The sequence below is a fragment of the Heterocephalus glaber genome, unplaced genomic scaffold, assembly GCF_053883595.1.
Source record: "Heterocephalus glaber isolate CG9 unplaced genomic scaffold, H.glaber_assembly_v1.0 deba00001719, whole genome shotgun sequence".
Taxonomy (NCBI): Eukaryota; Metazoa; Chordata; class Mammalia; order Rodentia; family Bathyergidae; genus Heterocephalus; species Heterocephalus glaber.
The window spans coordinates 4,989,197-5,004,788 of record NW_028258432.1 but is presented as its reverse complement, the minus strand read 5'-3'; the positions used below and the strand labels follow the sequence as shown (position 1 = coordinate 5,004,788).

General features: G+C 37.8%; 1 protein-coding gene across 5 annotated transcripts in view; it reads left to right on the top strand.

Annotated features, from left to right (window-relative positions):
- Sacs (sacsin molecular chaperone) overlaps window positions 1-15,592 on the top strand; it is a 102,109-nt gene that overhangs the window by 67,870 nt on the left and 18,647 nt on the right. For all 5 annotated transcript variants that reach the window (XM_004854851.3, XM_013075869.3, XM_087199416.1 and 2 more), the window contains 2 exons: window positions 319-1,813; window positions 2,613-2,704. In XM_004854851.3, the coding sequence (XP_004854908.2) occupies window positions 319-1,813; window positions 2,613-2,704 (1,587 nt within the window). The remainder of the gene's footprint in view (window positions 1-318; window positions 1,814-2,612; window positions 2,705-15,592) is intronic.

Sequence of the window (15,592 nt, the reverse complement as noted above, 5' to 3'; positions counted from 1 at the left end):
AATGATTGCCATTCTTTCCAAGGTAAGATGGAATCTTAGGGTTATTTTAATTTGCATTTCTCTAATGGCCAGAGATGTTGAACATTTTTTTATCTATCTGTTGACCATTTATATTTCTTCCTCTGTGAAGTGTCTGTTCAGATAAATCATTATTTTTCACATTCAATACATTACATTTTCAAAGCTAAGTTTGTTTTTGAATCCTGGCTCATACTTTTTATATGTAATATTTTGAAAGTAATTATAAGTTCATTGTAACTGTAATTATAATTGTGCAGTAAATTTCAGAGTTGATCATGACTTATATTTTCCTTACAGATGTTCCATGTATCTTCAGTGGTGACCAGATTGGGATGCTAGATCCTCATCAAACACTTTTTGGCCCCCAAGAATCAGGCCAGTGTTGGAATCTCAAAGATGATAGCACAGAAATTAGTGAGCTTTCTGACCAGTTTGCACCCTTGACTGGTGTTTTTGGAAGCACCAAGGAGACGTTTATAAACGGCAGTTTTCCAGGAACAGTTTTTCGTTTCCCTCTTCGGCTACAACCTTCACAGCTTAGTAGCAACCTCTATAATAAGCAGAAGGTTCTCGAGCTGTTTGAGTCTTTCAGGGCAGATGCAGACACAGTGCTGCTCTTTCTGAAAAGCGTGCAAGATGTCTCTTTACATGTTCGAGAGGCCGACGGGACAGAGAAACTGTTGTTCAGAGTGACTGCGAGTGAGAATAAGGCCCTGAAACATGAAAGGCCAAGTTCTATAAAGGTTCTGGGAACTGCTATCAGTAACTACTGTGAAAAGATCCCAAGCAGTAGCATCACCTGTGTAACATATCATGTAAATATAGTTTTGGAAGACGAGGGTACTAAGGATGCACAGAAGACATCGTGGTTGGTGTGTAACAGTGTGGGTGGGCGAGGGATTAGTAGTAAGCTTGACGCTTTAGCTGATGACTTGAAATTTGTCCCAATCATTGGAATTGCCATGTCTTTATCAGGCAGAGATGATGAAGAAACAGGAGCAGTGTCTGATTTCTCAGGAAAAGCATTTTGTTTTCTTCCTTTGCCACCTGGTGAGGAGAGCAGAACAGGGCTCCCAGTTCACATCAGTGGATTCTTTGGCTTGACTGACAACCGCAGGAGCATCAAATGGAGAGAGCTGGACCAGTGGAGAGATCCTGCGGCCTTATGGAATGAATTTCTCATTGTGAATGTTGTCCCCAAAGCTTATGCTACTCTAATCTTAGATTCCATAAAACGTCTGGAAACAGAAAAGAGCTCTGATTTCCCCTTGTCAGTTGACCTCATCTACAAGCTTTGGCCTGAGGCTAGCAAGGTTAAGGTTCACTGGCAGCCGGTGTTGGCACCCCTGTTTAGCGAACTCTTCCAGAATGCCGTTATTTACTCAGTCAGCAATGACTGGGTCAGGTTGGAGCAGGCGTACTTCTCTGAACTTGATGAAAGTTTGGAATACACAAAATCTGTGCTCAGCTACCTCCAGAGGTCAGGGAAGCAGATCGCCAAGCTACCAGGAAATCTGGCCGCTGCTGTTCAGCTCAATGCCGCTGCCTCATCTGTCGCCACCCCTGTGAGGAAGGTGACAGCCACGTGGGTGCGGCAGGTACTGCGGAAGTTTGCACACCTGGGCAGCACAGAAGAAAAGCTCCACCTTCTAGAATTTGTGCTTTCTGACCATGCCTACAGTGAGCTGCTTGGGCTGGAGCTGCTACCTTTACAGAATGGGAATTTTATACCCTTTTCCTCATCTGTGTCAGACCAAGATGTTGTTTATATTACCTCAGAAGAGTATCCAAGGTACTACAGTGCTGGCTTACTCTTAGGGGTTCTTTGTTCCTGCCACACTTGGGGTCCTTTCTTGGAATATTCACAAGTTATCTCTGCAGATTTTATAATTAGGAAGACTTTTAAAGGAATGCTTTGTTAGGATATTAAAGAATACATTTTATAATTTAAAGTAAAAAATTGTTCCAACCTTTATCACTCAAAAAGTTATTGGGCATGGTTGCCATGCCTGTAGGCCCGACTACTTGGGAGGCTGAGGCAGGAGGCTTGTCTGAGCATGAGATTCTGAGGCCAGCTTGTATAACAGTGAGAACCTATCTCCAAACAAATTATGGGATGAATTGTTCCTCTTTTAAATTTCAATAACAACGCTGAAAACAGTGATTACAGTTGTTAATAATAACTACATTAATCATTAACGAATTATTTTGATGAAATGTAAAATGAGGTATTAACTATAATTCAGGATTTGTACTGACATGTCAAAAAATAAATTTTGTCCTATGGTATTTAGAATACTTGTGGATTTATACGATATATGATGCCCTATGAGCAGAGCCTGTTTGATCAAAATATACTGTGATTTAATGTGTAGATTATAATTTAGGTAAAATAAGACAACAGGTTTAACTGGCTGGAATTTACATGGTACTGTAGTAGGATTGTTTGTTTGTTTCTTGTGCTGGGGATTGAACCCAGGGCCTTGTGCATGATAGATAAGCACTCTATCACTGGGCTACACTCCTGTTCAGAGTTATTTATTTTAGAATTGTTAGGGGATTATAATTGCTATATATCTTTCTTGTTCTAGGTCCCTTTTCCCAGGTCTTGAAGGAAGATTTATTTTGGATAACTTGAAACCTCACCTTCTAGCTGCTTTAAAAGAAGCTGCCCAAACCCGAGGTATTCTGGTTGTTTAGAAAACCTTTTTTACAAAAATATAAAACAGTTTTTAGAAGTTTTCTATTAATAATTACCCATTGCAGACTTGTAAATCAGCAATTTTGTATGAGTCAATGCCATAGAATTGTCACTCTTTGTTTTTATGGTACCAGGGATTGAATTTGGGACCTTGCTGCTTAGGATTGTTACTCTTCAAGCTGTTTCAGGAGCCATTGTAGCATTTAAAAGAATTCAAAAGAAGTGTTGCTTTTAAGACCGCTCCTCTTGCCCTCTGATGGTGGATATATCAGAAATCTCATCTTAGCCTGCACAACACTTTACATTTTTTTCAAGTGCTTTCCATTTCTTTTATTTGAGCCTTCCATGCTCACACTTTGTGGCCTTTTTGTGGTAATGAAGACAGTGATTGTGAGTTAAATTTCATAGGTAGGAAAAAGGGTAAATATTCAAGGTCATCGTCTGAGTGACTGGGATAGGTTTTCCACCTTGTCCTGCTTCTTGGGTTTCCTCTCCACAGCTTTTTGGGGTTATGATGAGTTTGCATTAGTCATGATAAGCTTCCAAAAAATGGGGATTAATAAATTGAGCCTCAAAACAGTGTCAGGAAAGGGAACTGATGAGTACTTAGGAAAGCTTCAGAATTATTTTTAGGGAAAGAGTAATTTGGGGGAAAAATCACCGTAATTCTAACTTTAATACCATCTATCAACTTTATAAAACTGTTGCACTTTTTCCAAGTTAGATACTGACCTGAAATATTCTAAATCTGGATTTGTCCCACTGGTAAACATTGTAAAGCATATTCTCTGTGATATGTCTTGACTAGCAGTGCTCTTTTCTTTTTAAAGGTAATGTCTCCAGGAAAAGTCGCTAATAATTTTTCATCTTTATTCATTAAAATATACATGAAAGGAATTAGAATAGGGGAGGCAAATTAGGGTGGCATTAAACTGAGACTAAGAAGAGTGAGTATGTGAATGTTGCTTCCTATAAGGTAAAGGTATCTGTAACCATCAGATAGTCAGGGTGAGATTGATTTTTCCAACATCTAGGGATTACTCATTTAATTGGGAATTGTCATCTTTAAAATAGCCTTTTTTGGGAATCTTTACTCCCAAAATTTCTTTAACCCTGTTGTGCTTTGCTCCAATCTTATAGAACTCCTCTGCCTCCCTTCCTTCTTCTTTCAAATTGCTTGTTCTATTCCTGTTTTAAAATTTTGTATTGAAGTATACAGCATTTGCTTCTGCACATATTAGAAAGCAGGTGTAGTGAAATGCATAAACTAACCATGCCCTTGTAACTTAGCTTGGAAAAGAGGAAGTTACCAGCCCCATAGCCCTCTATTTTCTGCAGCTTGGGGGAGCTGTGGTCCTGTCCTTTAGCAGCAGAGAGTAACATGGCTAGTCACTTTAGCAACACAAGACATAATACAGTATGTACTTTGCATCTTGGCTCCTTTTTAAAATTAGTGCCTATTAATGGGTTTCATTTGGCATATTCCTACATGGATATGACATCCTGTGATAGTTTCCGCTCCCTGTAATCCTCCTTGCTTTTCTATACCAACTTTGTTATTCTCTTCTTCTTTCAGGTAATCTCTTTGTTTCTCTCTTTTTTTTCCTTAGTTCCCACATATGAGAGAAAACATGTGACATTTGTCTTCCTTAATCTGGATTATTTTGTTTAACATGATAATTTCTAGTTCATCCATTTTCCTGCAATCAATAATCTCATCTTCTTTAGGGTTGAATAATACTCCACTGTGTGTGTATGTATATACATATACATACATATGTGTATGCATGTATATCACATTTTCTTTATCCATTCAGCACAACAGGCACCTAGCCTATTTCTATATCTTACCTGTTGTGAATTGTGCCACAATAAACATTGGTATGGAGGTGTTTCTTTAGTATGCTGACTTTATTTTGTTAATATGTTGAGAACTGATATATGTAACAGGATCAAATGGTAGCTCTGTTTTTAGTTATTTTTAAGGATTGTCCATACTGATTTCCATAGTGGTGGTACTAATTTACATTCCCACTAGCAGTGTAGAAGGGTTCTTTTGTCCCTGCATGTTAACAATAACAGTATTGTTTTTTGTATTCTTGATGATAGTCATTCTGATTGGAATGAGATAGAATCTCAGTGTAGTTTTGCTTTGCTTTTCCCTGATGGCTGATGATGTTGAACTTTTTTTTCATATACTTCTTGGCCATTTGTATTTCTTTTCAGATGTGTCAGTTTAGTTCATTTGTTTATTCATTGATTGGTTTATTTATATTTTTGGTATTAAGTTTTCTTGAGTTTTTATATATGCTAGATAATAGTCCTTTGTTGGAAGAGTAGTTGGCAAAGATTTTCTCTCATTCAGTAGTCTCTCTCTTCATTCTCTTGTTTCTTCTGCTCTGCAGAAGCTTTTGAATTTGATGTGATCCCACTTGGTAATCCTTGCTGTTATGTCCTGTGCTATTGGAGTATTTTTCAGGAAGTCATTGCTTGAATCTATGGGTTGAAGTGTGTCTCCTGTTTTCTTTTAGCAGTTTCAAGGTTTCAGATCTTATACCTAGGTATTTGATTCATTTAGAATTGATTTTTGTACAGAGTGAGAGTTTCAATCTAATGGATATCCAGTTTTCCCTGCACCATTTGCCAAAGAGGCTGTCTTTTCTCCAATGTTTATTTGTGGCTCTTCTGTACAGAATCAGATGGTTGTAGTTCTGTCAGTCTGTTTCTGTGTCTACTATTCTATTCTGTTGGACTATGTGTCTTTTTTGTGTTAGTACAATGCTGTTTTTGTTACCATGGCTTTGTAGTATAATTTAAAATCATGTATTGTGATATCTCCAGCCCTCCTCTTTTTGCTCAGGATTGCTTTGGTTATTCTGAGTCTTTTGTGTTTCCATATGAACTGTAGGATTGATTTTTCCAGTTTTTTTAGAATGTCATTGGTATTTTGATGGGGAGTTCATTGAATAGATTGGTTTTAGTAATATGGCCATTTTAACAATATTAATTCTGCTGATTTCTGAACACAGGAAGTCTTTCCATCTTCTAGTGTCTTCTTCAGTTTCTTTCTTCAGTGTTCTGTAAGTTTTATCGTAGAGGTTTGTAGGGAACGGGGAAAAGGGACAGTACTAGAACCTCTGCAGTATGTCCTAGTCCCCTGTGAGTCATGACAGCACAAGGCAAATTAATTAATATATAGACAGAAAATAAGACTTAGAGAAGAACTGAGCTTTGGGCCTGATCAGTGCCACTCTGGGTGGCAAAGACTCCAGACTCCAAGCTTGCCATACCTTTATTCAGAACATTGCCTGAAACAAAAGTAGCAAATGACTCAGAGGGCCTGGATCCTAGAACAGTGGGGAACTATGCAGATAAAGATTTGGTTCCTCCCAGGATGTCTTCAGTTGGTGTGGTCCCACCCTGGAGCATCACAGCATCAGGGAACCATTGAGGTCTTAGCTGTGACCAGAGGCGAAAATGGCCCTATGTCTGGACGTGCCCTTGCTGGCTTATAGACAGGAAAACTAGGCCCTAATCATGATTTAATTATGAAATGATTTTTCCCCCAAAATCATGTAGAATTGCTCCCAACAGAGGTTTAGCCAGAGCAATTAGGCAAAAGAAATAAATAAAAGGGATATAGATAGGAAAGGAAGCAGACAAATTATCCTAATTTGCAGATAATACGATCCTATACTTAGCAGACTTTTAGGTCTGATAAACAAATTCAGCAGAGTGGCAACTCAAAATCAACATATAAAAATCAATAGCTTTTATATACCTCAATAATTAACTCACTGAGAAAGAAATCAGGAAAACAGTTGCATTCACAGTAGCTGAAAAAAGTGCTTTGGACTTCTTGAGCTTACAATTATGAGATTTATCTAGATCATTACATGTATCTATGGCATACTCTTTTTCATGTCTATTCTGTCTCATTGTATGGTGGATTACTTTCTTTTGAAGAGAGAATTTTTGTTGATGGCAGGCAGTTTCTGAGGTAGATATGGCAAATCAGCCAAAAGTTATTGACCACCAAATCAGATGAAAAGTGTAGAAGACCAGTAGAGTAATTAATGCTTTTGCTCACAAGTTTCCAAATGTCCTGTGGTACAGAGCATAGCCACAATTTGCTTTTCTAGGCCTGGGAGGATGGGGGCCCCACACTTGGCGGTGTACTTTTAGAGATGTGTTAAATTTGCAAGTTAATTTAGATAGTTTTCTGTCTTTACAGAGTTGAATCTTTCCTCTTTCTATGTCTTTTCATTTTCTTATGTACTGCATGTTCTGGTTAGTTATTTTCAGTTTGTATTATAAACATTTTGTCACTGATTTGTTTAATTTTCTTAAAAAAATTTTTTTTATTAGCACATGTTTGTGCTATAGTGTTGATATTCATCATGGGGAGTTGGTACATGTAGGTAACACATTTTAATATTTTCTACTTTCCCTTCCTTCCCCCTCCCACTTTGGTTAATTTTCTTTGGACTGTTCACTAGATGCCCACTCATTAATCGCTCTTTTGTTCATCAGTCATAGTGTATGGTTATTGAAAGCATTGATCTTTTTCTCTTGAACCTCAGAATTAAATGGATCAGCCCACAACCTAGTCAGAGGCAGCACTACAAAACCACAGGCTTCTTCTCATGGGCCTAACCCCTACAAAAAATAGAGGATCCTGCCCTAAAAACTTACCAAGCAGGTGTAGATTCTGAAAGTCATTCGACTTTCTTAGAGGTGTAGGCTATATGTGAGTATTAGTACGAGAGAAGAGAAGCTAAGTGTATTATGTTTATGGAGCTTTCTTCATAGGATAGGAAATACCACAAATGTATAATAACACTTGGTATTTTTTACTCTCTGTAGTGGTTACTCAATTGTGTTAGTGTCAGAAAGCACTATGGATTCTGTTTACCAGTGGTGGGTACAAACTAATTGCCCAGTCTGGAAAGTACAGTGCTACTTCATGAAATTGAAACATGTTTATTTTCTGCTGTGGGGACTTCTCTTCTAATTCTATAGCTCAGTCTTTCTCATTATCTAATAATTTTACCTTTTACTTATATTCAGATATAAATGTCTTAGCCAAATATTAAATTACTGCTTTTATTTTTAGTGTTTACTTCTGTTGCCCATTTTTCATTCACAGTTAAAAATGCTTCAATATCTTCCATTTCAGGGCAAACAGAATAAACCTTCACTGTCTTTTTTTGCATTCTATCTGTCAGGTAAAAGGGCTGAAAACCAAGACCAGAGCAGGACACAACAAGCCTTTATTAGGGGAACAGATCTGCCAGGCTGTCTCTGAACAAAGGAGAGACAAAAGCAATATGGCCAGGACAGCAGGTGCCCTTTATAGGAGCGGGGGTGGGCCTTGTAGGAGCTGAGGTGGGGTTGAGTGAGGTAGTGGTGAGGGAGGAGCCTGTGATGTCACTAGTTGCTAGGAGGAGAGCAAGTATTAGGTTACTCTTTTGGTGGGAGTAGGGGTGTGTTGGAAAGAAGGTAGTTATTATATACAGCAGCCACTCTAAATTGGAGGGAAATCTGTCACTATCACAGTCCACCTTGTAAAAAAGTAGCCCTATTACCATTACCATTTGTTATCACTATAGACTTACATTGTCATCTGACTAACTCAGCTGAGGTGACCGATGAATGATTTCTCTGTTATTACATCCAGGGGACTTTTTTGATTCCTTTTATTTGATCTCCCTAAAGGTCTGATAATATTGCTCACTTCATGTTGAATCCTCAGCTTTTATGATACCATTCTTTCTTGATGACCTTCTAATTCTTTGCCTGCTTCTCAGAATTATTTCTGAATCCTTGTTCCTTAGTTCATTTACTAAATAGAAATTCATTTGAGGGCTCCTTCCTCAGCTCTTTTATTTTGTTCATTTTCTTTGAGTATACTTAACTCATATGCTAATGACTCTCACAGCACCCCATCTTTGAGAGGGTAATCTATCAGTACCACTGGAAACCTGGGCTTGTCATGCAAATCTAGGCTTAAACTTCATTTGTCTATTTTTTGTGTGACTTTGTTGTTTTTTAATTTTCCTTTTTATGAGTATGTTTGTAGTACATAATGATTACATTTGTGGGGTGTTGGTTCATGTATGTAAGGCATCTTAATTCTTTTGAGCAAATTCCCCTCTCTTCCTCATCAATGATATGGTATTACACTGGCATCTTTCCATAGGGTACATCTGAGATCCCTAGGATTTGACTACATGAAATGCAAGACCACTTTATCAAAAAGTTAATGAAATGAGAATAAGGTGTTGGTGGAGGATGGTAACCATCACAACTGACAGTTGAATTTATCCAAATTTGTATAATCAGGGCAGGGCAAGTTAATGGAAAGCATTTGTTTTAGTATTTACTCATAGCACGGATTCCTCTCAAAACCAGCTGATGTATACAGAATGTTAACTCAGTACCTAGCATGTAATAAATACCAAATGAATAGCTATTATGATCATTTTATACTTGGAGTTCCTTAAGTATTTAAAATCAACATTTAAAAAATTTTAGTCCTCATACCACCCCCCCTTTTAAAAATTTTATCGGTACATTTTAGGTATACAATATGACATTCATCATTGGGAGTTTGTCCCTTTACATTATCTCTCTTGGTTCTTATTTTTTCCCCATTCCCCTGCCCTCCCTTCAACCCCTCCATCCCTCCCTATTTACAAAGACTTTGTTTCCATTTTTTCTTTTCCTCCTATTAATTCCATTCCCTTCTTTCTTTTCCCCTACCCCTCCCACTTCCCTTTCCCCTTTGCCCCTTTTCTTCCTATTTCACATTGTCTATTATACCTTCTAGTCCTTATTTACACTTTCAGTTTCTCACACTAGAGAAACTATTCTGTATTTACACAACTGTAACCTATTTATTTCAGAGTATTGCCTCAGTGTGCATCCATTTAACTATAAATGTCTAATTTCTCATTTTTTATGGCTGAGTAGTACTCCATTTTATTAAAAAAACCACATTTTCTTTATCCAGTCTCCAGCTGATGGGCAATTAGGCTACTTCTGTTGTGCCCAGATTGCGAAGTCCCAAAGACCACCAGGAGGCCGTTTCCGATGTAAGCACACGAGGGTCGTTTATTCAAGCTTAAGCAGGGACTCTCAATTGTCATCGACACAGTGGATCGAGATTGAGAGCCCCGAGTTCCAAATTAGCGGGGTTTTTATAGAGGTTACAGCAAGGTTTGGAGATTCTCTACTTAGCAGTTACATGATTGGTTAACATTTAGCGAGCATGAAGTGTACATTTTTGATTGGCTGAACTCATCAGGGGTAAGGGGGGATTATGTATAGGTTTTACAAAAGAAAAGAAGGACAAAGGTTAGTGGGCAACTGTCACGTATTGATGGTCAGCAGACACAGTGACTAATGGTCACGACCACCCAGCACTGACAGTCAACACATTGACAGACTGTTCCTACAGATAGTGGGCCCAGGATGTTCATTTCCTGGGTAAACAGATGGCTGAGTAATTAACTTAGGAACTTTGGTTTGTTACAGATTGTATCTTTTGTTCTAGAGCAAACACATTTTAACCATTAATTTGAGAGGCTAGGGAATGGTGGATTTTAGCAAAATGGAGTCGCTTTGGTCTCACACTTCCAAGTTTTAGCTATTACAAATTGTGCTGCTATGAACATGGGTGCACATATATCACTGTGGTATGATTCTTTTAATTCTTTGGGGAAGATACCCAGCAGGGGAATAGCTGGGTCAAATGGGACTTCCAGTCCTAGTTCTTTGGGGTATCTCCATACTGATTTCCACAGTGGTTGCACCAGTCTACACTCCCATCAGCAGTGGAGCAGGGTTCCTCATTCCCCACAGCCCCTCCAGCATTTGTTATTGGTTGATTTCATGATAGCAGCCATTCTTTCGGGAGTGAGGTGGAATCCCAGCGTTTTCATTTGCATCTCTCAAATGACCAGTGATGTTGAACATTTTTTTCATATGTTTATATGCTGTTCCTACTTCTTTGTCTGGGAAGTGTCTGTTCATTTCAGATGCCCATTTTTGGATTGGGTCTTTAAATTTGGGAGGTCTGATCTTTTTAAATTCTTTATAGATTCTAGATAGTAGACCATTGTCTGAGGGACAGCTGTGCTGGGGGCAGCTCTGCTCCTTGGCGCCAGTGCTCCCCTTTTTGCTTTTGAGTGATCTTGGTGAGAATGATGCTGCTGTTGTGGGAAATATGAAATATGAATTATTATATCTCCCAATCTGTTAACTGTATGATATACCAAATTCTTGTTCTCTAGAAATCAAAGAATGAGTCCTAGGAAAGATGGAGGTTAAAAGTAGGAAGATATTTATTGATAGGAAAGCTCCTTAGGGGCAGGAGGGGTCCTGAGTGAGTGAGTAGCCCAAGGATCCCACTTTACAGAGAAGTTTTATAGGGTGAAACCCACATGGGTACAATGTGGGCCATAGCCATGAACACCCAATAAGATTACAAGTATAATCACTTAGGTAATGGTGGTCCAATTAGGAAGCAAGTCACATAACAAGCATGGATGGAAAGAATAAGCATTCTCCTAGGAAGTGGTGGGTCCAGAGATCTATGGTCACCCCCAGGGTGGTTGATGCCTAGCTATACTTCACTAAGCCCAGTTCTTTGAAGAAATATGTGCATCTGGTCATCTTGTCTCCATCTTGAGGCCTGGTTTTCAGCCGATATGCAGCTGTGGTGTGTTTCACCTTTGTCCTGGTCTTCTCGAGGACTTAGCCCTATCTGACTGCCTATAATATTTCTACCTAGCTCATCTATCTATAATACTACTACCCTCCTGCTTGGTCCATAATGAACACTTGATTTGTCTTCTGTGTTCCGCAGTTTGCAGGTTCTATTGATTTGTCCCTGGACATTTTCTCTGTCGGTCTCTTTTATCCTACTGTCATTGTTGTAGTGCAAGTCCTATAATTCCTTGTGATGTTGTTAACCATATCCTTACAATTGCTGTATCTGCCTCCAGTGCTCACTCTTTGTCTGATTATGTTACACCCCTGCTGCAGGTTTTCCACTGAATCCTGATTTTGTCAGGAGAAATCAGATCTTCCTATTAAGGGCTGGATGGTTTTCCATGATTGTGAACTTTCTGTGATAGTGAATTTCTATGTGAGCATTTGTGATTGTGAAATGATGCCTCATTCAAGTTCCTTCGTACTAGTCATGCAATCACGTAAAGGTTGATAAACATGTATGCCCCCTACCATACAGCACAGTGCCTACTTCAGGCTAGGCACTCAGTAATTTTTCTTTCTTATCAGAATAAACATTTTCTCATATCTGTACTTTTGTATATGGTGTTTCTTTTGTATAGAATACTTTCTTCCATCCTCCACTTTCCCCAGTTAACTTTTCTTTTCTTTTTGATGGTGCTGGAGATCAAACTCAGGACTTCATGCGTACTAGCAAGCACTGAACCACTGAGCTACATCCCCAACCTCTAACTCTTTTCAAATTAGTTTTTAAAAACTAATAAAACATAAAAATCATGCATGTGTGTGCAACCTTTTGTGGTGTTTTGATACGTGTATACATTGTATAATACTTCAATCAGGTTAAATAGTCCATTTCCTCAAACATTTATCATTTCCTTATGATGAAAACATTAAAATCCTTTTTTCCAGTTTTTTGAAATACACAGTATATTATTTATAGTTACTCTACTGTACATAGCAGAAATTCTTACTCCTTTCTACCTATAGCTTTGTTCCCATTAATCATCCTCTCCCCATTAACGTTGGATTTCATTCTTTTTGACGGAATATTGTTCCATGGTGAATATGTACCACATTTTCAGTCTGTTTATCAGTTGATGGACATTTAGGTTTTTTCTACTGCTTGACTATTATGAATAGTGCTGTAGTTAATATTGGGAATGTAAAATGACTTAGACATACAGATTTCATTTCCTTTGAGTAAAAACCCAGTAGTGGGATTGCTTGATCCTCTGGTAGTTTTAGTGTTATTTTTTGAGGAACCTTCATACTGTTTTGATTTCTATTCCCACTAATTGTGTATAAGGGTTTTCTTTTCTCTACATCCTGGTCAGCACTTGTTGTCTTTGGAATAATAGCTATTTTTAATGGGATAAGGTGATATTCATTTCCCCGATGATTAGTGATTTTATTTTTCATATACCTGTTGGCCATTTGTATGTTTTCTCTTGAGAAGTGTCTGTTTAGATCTTTTGCCCATTTTTAATTGGTTTTCTATTTTTTTCTGTTGAGTTTTTATAGTTTCTTAAATGTTCTGGATATTGACACCTAGAGTTTGCAGATGTTTTGTTCCATTCTGTGTATTGATCTTTTCTCTGATGATTCCTTCAGTGTACAGAAACTTCATGATAAATACTATTTGTCTGCATTTGCTTTTGCTTGCTATGCTTTTGGGGTCTTGTTAAAAAAATCCTTTCCCCTTCAAATGTGCTGAAGCATTTTCCCTGTGCTTTGTTCTAGTAGTTTCATGTCTTGCATTTGTCTTTTAATCTGTTTTGAATTGATTTTTATAACTGGTGAGAAATAGAGGTCTAGTTTCAGTCTTCTTCATTTGGATGCCCAGTTTTCCCAGCATCATTAACTGAAAAGGCTGTCCTGTTGTCAAAGCACATTATTAACATGTTTGTCAAAAATCAGTTGCCTGTGTATGCCTGGATTTACTTCTAGGCTCTCTATTCTGTTCCATTGGCCGATGTGTCTGTTTTTATTCCATTACCATGCTGTCTTGATCACAGCTTTGTACTATATTTTGAAGTCAGGTAGTGTAATACTTCCTGTTTTGTTCTTTTTGTGTAAGATGGCTTTGACAATTTAGTGTGTATGTATGTTTATACAAACTGTAGGATTTTTTTCTAACTCAGAAAAATGTCATTGGTATTTCAATAGGAATTGCATTGAATATGTAGATTGCTTTAAATGTTAATGGACACTTTAGCACTATTAATTCTTCCATGAACATGGGGTGTCAGTTCTATTTTTTGGTGTCTTTTAATTTCTTTCATCAGTGTTTTATAGTTTTTGTTGTAAAGGTCACTTATCTCTGATTAAATTTATTCCTAGATTTTGTATCTATTATAAGTGGGATTGCTTTTCTGAATTCTGTTTTAGATAATTCATGTTGGCATATTTCAGTGCTATTGATTTTTGTATATTGATTTTGTATGCTGCAACTCTGCTGAATTTATTAATTGTAATAGGTTTTTGGTGTAGTCGTTAGAATTCTTTGTATGTAATGTGTCTCCTAGTGAAAATTTTACTTAGTCTTTTCTAGTTTGGATTCCATTTATTGCTTTTTTGTGTGTTTTTGCTCTGGGTAGAACTTCAAGTACTATGTTGAATATAGTTGACAACATTGGGCATCTTTGTCTTGTTCCAGACAAGCTTTTAAAAGCTTTCAGCTTTTTAAAATACGATATGTTTTAGCTGTTAGTATACTATAAATGGTCTTTATTATGTTGAGGTACATTCCATGCTTAATTTGTGCAGAGTTTTTATCATGAAAGGATGCTGAATCTTTCCAAATACTATCTTTTCTGTGTCTGTTGAGATAACCAATATGGTGATTTTCCTTCATTCTGTTAATATGTTGTATCATGTTTATCAATTTGGTGGCTTTCTTGCCCTGTCCTATAGTGGATGGAGTCTTGGTTCCCTGTCTTATGCCTGGAAGTTGGAAAGGGTTGGCCTGTCCACTGGTCCCATATGTCTTGACTGCGAGTACTAACTGGGGAGCAGGGATCTTGAGGCTCTGTGTGCACTAGGTCTTATCATGGCAGACTTGATAATTGGTTTTAAGTGTAAGGTCTTGATTTAATTCCTTCTCCCTCCCCCAGGTGGAAGGTATCTTGCTCCATGCTGCATTGCTTGGAGTTGGAGGAGAGGTAATGTGGGCAACTTCTTTCCTTCCTTTCTTCCTTATTTCTCCTTTCCTCAATGTCTATTATTATTATTATTATTATTATTATTATTATTATTGTTCTGAAATCCAGTATTCTAGTCTTTCATCTGGCCCCCTTTACTCCCGTGAAGGCAGTTTGGTAGGTAGATAGCTGTTCACATTGGTGCCTGTGGGGAAATGATTACTGGAAGATCTTAGCCACCATCTTTGCTCTGTTTCCCTAGCAGCAACTAGGTAATTATCATATTCAACTCATTAGTCTTCTCCAAGAAGCTTTGACATCTTTTCCTTTGGCCCTACCCCTGCCATGTGGGCATGAAGTTCATGCCTCTCTTGTTCTTAGAACTGAGGACACAGTCCATTTAATCCACTCTGCTCTATTATGATCATATTCTTACTGGGCTAAACTTTGAAGTCCTTGACAGCAGGGGCAGTCATTATTTTATTTTTGTATTCTGGGGTCTGGCCAAGTGCTGGGTGATAGGTTTGTTGGACATGTTGATACTTCTACCTGCTGGTCTGGGCCAGGATGACAGGAGTAAGGCTACAAAGGCGAAAGACAAATCTTGCCACTGTGCCTATGACTCAGGATTTTTTTTTCAAATCAATGTCTTCTGTTATAGTATTTGTTCTCTACAACTCTGAAAGAAGAGAACCCATATCATTTCTATTACAGAAACTCAAAGAAATTGAAGGACTTAAATGACTTATATGAGTTGCAGAGTTGGAGCCACAATTCTGCTTTTTGCTTTTCATTTGGAAGTTTAGATTATTTCTTTAGCAAGTTACATGAGTAAATGGGTGACTATCAGAAATTGGTGAATAAAGGGATAGTTAGAAGAGTAGATAATTGGGTTTTGGATGAAACTCAGTAGAATAAAGAACATGTAAGTGAGCCAAATGCCTAATAGATTCGTGCAAGGATCCTATTT